Below are 1,515 nucleotides of genomic sequence, written 5' to 3' on the forward strand. Positions count from 1 at the left end.
GGCATGGAAAGAGGGGATATGCTCACCTTACCAAATACTGTCTCCTTTTACTCACCTGGGCCACCCCAAAACTCATTTTCATGGCAACTCAGTCAACAGAGAGGACTATCACATGAGATGCCACCATAAGACAGGCAGATGAACAGGGGACAGATGGAAACTTGCCTTACTTGTGTGGCTATAATGCCACCATGGCACCCCAGAACAGAGGCTTTCTTCCCACCCTGACTAGAACCTTTGGGGAATGCTCGGGGGACAGGAGCCCAGACTTACCACTCCCACTGAGGTAAAGGCTGCCACAGAGCTGATGATGGTGGGTATGATGTTAAACTTGCCAGCCTGCAGGAAGAATGTGATAGTGAGCTTGGTGGGGCGGGGAATGAATCCTGGAGGGTGTTTAATAAGAGGTCATTCCCTCAGAAGAATCCCATATAGAACCCAAGAGATTTTAGATCCCCGAAGTAAAGGAATCCCAGGGTCACTGAGTTATTCACAGGTTTATTGCTCTCCTTCCCTGAAGATCCCCTTGGTTCTTTTCACATCTTTCCTGGGTTTCCTCCCTCACTCTCTCACCCTGGTCTGGTTTGAGGACTCACATTTCCATATACCAGGACATCAAAACGGATGCCAAATGCCTTCAGGAGTGTCCGATACTCACTTCCATTCTCCATCTTAAAGTACTTGGCAAACCTATAAATCCAAGAAGTATAACAAGATAATGGACTCAGTAGTGCACCTGTCCTTGACCACCATCACACCTCCCAAAATAAAGTATTTTTCTCTGTTCAGTCAATGAGATCCCCTTTACCCCAGGCCATGCCATTATAGAAGAAAGCACCACCACATACATTCTTGGCAGAAAGAGAAAGCATTACAAGCAACCTCTTGGGCATCATGGAAGCGCATACCCTGGTGGGAGACAGTATGGTATGGCTGAAAGAAAGCAGAGTTTGAGTCAGATGGACCTAAGTTGAAATCCACAGGCTGTTGTTTAGGCCTAGGCCAGTCACGTAAGCTCCTTAAGGATCAGATTCCCAGCCTATAAATTGGGATGATGATATTTATGCCTCCTACCATAGCAACTGAGGAAAGTATTTGGTAAACAGAAAAGTACCATGGGAGTGGGAGCTGTGAATGGATGTTTGTTGGAGCATCCATGCCAGCCCCAGGGAGACCTGGGAAGCTAGAAAACTTATGTTCAGAGCCTGTTCTTCTCCCAAATCTTAGCTTTCTGTGTCTTCCTTAACTGTCCAATGCTTTTATACTATGCAAGGTACTTCAACACAGGAGGAAATGTGTTAAAAAAAAAATTTAAAAATCCTAATAACCATAAGGGTTTCCAGAGGCTTTGTGTTTGTAGTTTACCAAACCCTAGTTCCTCAATCCAAATGAGGAGGGCCTGCCTTCCCTCCTCATCCCATAGAGTAAATCTCTCTCTCTTCCCTTCCCTTCCCTTCCCTTCCCTTCCCTTCCCTTCCCTTCCCTTCCCTTCCCTTCCCTTCCCTTCCATTCCCT

At 46.3% G+C, this 1,515-nt stretch overlaps 1 protein-coding gene across 2 annotated transcripts in view; it reads right to left on the bottom strand.

The window, feature by feature from the left end:
* Positions 1-1,024, bottom strand: part of LOC138176783 (P2X purinoceptor 3-like) — a 3,285-nt gene extending 2,261 nt beyond the window's left edge. Inside the window, exons 1-3 of one of the 2 annotated variants that reach the window (XM_069107644.1) lie at positions 909-1,024; positions 597-690; positions 274-339 (exon numbers count right to left, since the gene is read on the bottom strand). In XM_069107644.1, coding sequence (XP_068963745.1) covers positions 274-339; positions 597-671 — 141 coding nt within the window. In that variant the 5' untranslated portion in view covers positions 672-690; positions 909-1,024. Of the gene's footprint in view, positions 1-273; positions 340-596; positions 691-848 lie in introns of both variants that reach the window. The other variant, XM_069107642.1, reaches the window with a different exon arrangement.
* Between the last annotated feature and the right edge of the window lie 491 nt (positions 1,025-1,515).

Source organism: Petaurus breviceps, unplaced genomic scaffold (assembly GCF_028583685.1).
Source record: "Petaurus breviceps papuanus isolate PSGF00001 unplaced genomic scaffold, PetGlider_PUasm1.0 90195, whole genome shotgun sequence".
NCBI lineage: Eukaryota > Metazoa > Chordata > Mammalia > Diprotodontia > Petauridae > Petaurus > Petaurus breviceps.